The 3561-nt window shown below is 44.9% G+C and overlaps 1 protein-coding gene across 1 annotated transcript; it reads left to right on the top strand.

Moving 5' to 3' along the window:
* The first annotated feature begins 499 nt into the window (after nucleotides 1-499).
* Nucleotides 500-2783, top strand: LOC135918361 (uncharacterized). The gene has a single exon (XM_065452052.2). It carries the CDS (start codon nucleotides 1325-1327, stop codon nucleotides 2228-2230), a length of 906 nt encoding a protein of 301 aa, XP_065308124.1. The 5' UTR covers nucleotides 500-1324; the 3' UTR covers nucleotides 2231-2783.
* Nucleotides 2784-3561: the final 778 nt, after the last annotated feature.

The raw sequence follows: 3561 nt of genomic DNA on the forward strand, positions 1-3561 counted from the left end.
TGCATTGGGGTCAAAGTGTCGAAGGATTGGTGGCAACGTTACTAAGCCCCGTAGCGTCAGAAACGATTCGTCGCACGCTCGTGACCAAGCAGACAGGCAGCTAGAGGTTGTCAGAAGGTTGGTAAAAGGGGCGATGATAGAACCAAAGTAGCGCACAAATCGACAAAAATACGAGCAAAGCCTAATGAAACTTCAAAGCGTTTTCATGGAATTGGGCGTGGGATATTCGGCTACGGCATGGAGCATCGTGGAGTCCGGAAGAACGCCCGCCTTGCAGACGACGTTACCTAGTATCGTGAGCTGGCACGCGGCAAAATTGCACCTTCTTACGTTCAGTTGAAGGCCAGCAGAAGTGAGGCACGTGAGAATCGCACGAAGACAAACAATGTGGTTTGGAAAATCTTGAGAAAAAAATGACGATGTCATCAAGGTAGCAAAGACAGGTATTCCACTTTAGCCACAAAGGATGTTATCCATCATCCATACGGCAGCAGTAGCAGCGGTGTGCATCTCAGCGCTCTAAGCCCGAACCTCTGTACTTTTGCAGACTGCACTCAGGTGTGACGTCGACAGTTCTACGCTGGGATCTTCCAAGTATCCAACAAGAAAGATCACGGAGCGCCTATCTGCAGAGAATCTTCGCCATATCAGCCGCTGCTGGCGCTGTCATCTACCAGGAGGCTATAAGACTGATCCCCGAAAGCACGCCCATCACATTGGCAGCAGTAGCAGCGGTGTGCATCTCAGCGCTCTAAGCCCGAACCTCTGTACTTTTGCAGACTGCACTCAGGTGTGACGTCGACAGTTCTACGCTGGGATCTTCCAAGTATCCAACAAGAAAGATCACGGAGCGCCTATCTGCAGAGAATCTTCGCCATATCAGCCGCTGCTGGCGCTGTCATCTACCAGGAGGCTATAAGACTGATCCCCGAAAGCACGCCCATCACATTGGCAGCAGTAGCAGCGGTGTGCATCTCAGCGCTCTAAGCCCGAACCTCTGTACTTTTGCAGACTGCACTCAGGTGTGACGTCGACAGTTCTACGCTGGGATCTTCCAAGTATCCAACAAGAAAGATCACGGAGCGCCTATCTGCAGAGAATCTTCGCCATATCAGCCGCTGCTGGCGCTGTCATCTACCAGGAGGCTATAAGACTGATCCCCGAAAGCACGCCCATCACATTGGCAGCAGTAGCAGCGGTGTGCATCTCAGCGCTCTAAGCCCGAACCTCTGTACTTTTGCAGGTTAGTAACTGCATTATTATTTTTGCGTAGCTTTTACTCTTACTTTTGATATTACCGCTGCTGCTGCTGCCACAGTGAAATATGTCTCCGGGAGGGCAGTGCAAAGTATGTGAAGAAGAGTGCGATGATTCAGAGAAATCAATGACATGCAGTGAATGTGATTGCACGTACCATACCGGAAAGTGTGCTGGCGTATCCGACACTACAGTAAAATCGAAGGGTGAAGCGTATCGCAGAGCATGGCGATGCACAACATGCCGACGCTCTACGTCGCGTTCGCAGCTAGCAGAAAAGATGGCCAAACAACCTGACGCACAAGATGATGTACGCGTGTGGTTGAAGACTATTAATGACAAGCTGGACCTATTGCTGCCCCTAAAAGAATCTGTTGAGAGCTTGGAAGATGCTGTTCACTTCATGAGCGAGCAGTACGATCAGCTTCTAACACGCACGGAAAAAAATGAACACGATGTCGCGGATATCAAAGGAAGGTTACTAAAGCTTGAAGAACGGGAGGAGGTCACACAGCTTAAGGCCGAAGTTGACTACTTGGAATGGCAAAGCCGTAAACTAAACCTGGAATTCCACGGAATTCCGCAAACTTACAATGAGAATTTATTGGAAGAAATAAATGCGCTAGCAGGAAAGGCCGAGCTCCCACAACTTTTGCAACATGATATTGTGGCGATCCATCGACTGCCCGCTAAAAAAGGAAAAACGCCAGCTGTTATTTGTCGCTTTGCCAAACAAATGAATCGAGATGAATGGTGGCAAAACCGCAAGAAGCTGAGCTGTGTAGATAAGTTGTTTTTGCAAGAAAACATAACCAAACGAACTCGTGCACTTCTTTTTGAGGTGAAAAACTGGGCAAAGATAAACGGTTTCAAGTACGTCTGGCATCACAATGGACGAGTCCTCGTGCGCAAAACTGACGGTGAAAATGCGGTGGCCATTTCAAGTTCTAGCGACTTGAGTAAACTAAGATAAGGAACACGGCAGTTTCTGAGATGACTAAATGATAATCATGGATAGCGTCGACGCGGAACGTTACGTCCTGCCGCATGGCTTTGAAAGGCACCTGGGACCAGTATATATGAAATCACTGAAGTGTTTTCATCTAAACATCCGATCAGTAAAGCATAAAGTACCCGAACTTACTCTTTTTTTCCAGCAGCTTGATCACGTGTTTGACGTGATAATGCTTACAGAAACATGGAGCACAGATGACTCAACTGTTTTCCGTCTTCCTTCTTATCAAACTTTCTATGCTAACCGGACCAGTGGTCGCGGTGGTGGTGTATGCATCTTGGTAAAAAATACTTTCTTGTGTGAGTTACTTCAGGCGTTCTGCGTAAGCACAAGCGACTATGAGTTTATTTCGTTGAAATTGCAAGGGATTGTTATCGCTGTTGTCTATCGACCTCCGAACGGAATGATGACACCATTTTTAGAATACCTAGAAGGTTTTTTTGCGTTTGTAAATGATTACCATTTCGATCTCATTTTTGGTGGTGATGTGAATATTAACATGTTGAGCAGTGATCCGTCAAAGGTTAAGCTGGATGTTCTATTAAAATCCAATGGCTTTACAAATGTTATTAATCTTCCAACAAGAGTGACACTGAATACGTCTACATTGATTGATATTTTTGTTACAAATGTAATGCCGGAGAGAATAAGAGCTGGAGTTATCGCGGCTGAGTTGAGTGATCATTTGCCTATTTTTTTATGCTGTAGTAAAAAGGTGAACATGAAAAAAAATTCGCCTGCAAATTTAATACAGCGTATTACGCCGCAAAATCTTTCCTCATTTGTAGACCAACTTTCATTGGTAGCGTGGGACACTGTGTATAATATTACAGATGCTTGCGCAGCTTACGAGGAATTCCTTAAAATCCTTAAACCTATATATACAGAGAACTTTCCTTTTGTATGCGTAAAACAAAAGAGAAAAATTCGTAAGCCCTGGATAACCTCTGACCTGGCAGCAAAAATTCGGGAGAAAAATACAATGTTTAGCAAATTTGTTAAGAACAGAGATCCAGACGCACTAAAGAAGTTTAAAACTTTCCGTAACTGTTTAAACAAAGAGTTAAAAAGAGCAAGAAAACATCATTTTAATAATTTATTTACTTCCCTTTCTGGCTGCTCAAATGCTCTCTGGAAGAAGTTGAACTCAGCGTTACAATATAATGTCAAAAACCAATCAGTTCGTGAAATAATATACAATGGCAACGAGTTGTCAGAGAAGGCGTTAGCCAATGCTTTCAATGGGCATATTGTGAAATCCGCGGGTCAAATGGCAGCAACGAGTGATT

Source organism: Dermacentor albipictus, chromosome 1 (genome assembly GCF_038994185.2).
Source record: "Dermacentor albipictus isolate Rhodes 1998 colony chromosome 1, USDA_Dalb.pri_finalv2, whole genome shotgun sequence".
In the NCBI taxonomy this organism is placed as follows: Eukaryota; Metazoa; Arthropoda; class Arachnida; order Ixodida; family Ixodidae; genus Dermacentor; species Dermacentor albipictus.

Excerpts from the sequence above, each read along its gene's own strand:
- LOC135918361 (XM_065452052.2), top strand. The coding sequence starts at position 1,325 with ATGTCTCCGGGAGGGCAGTGCAAAGTATGTGAAGAAGAGTGCGATGAT.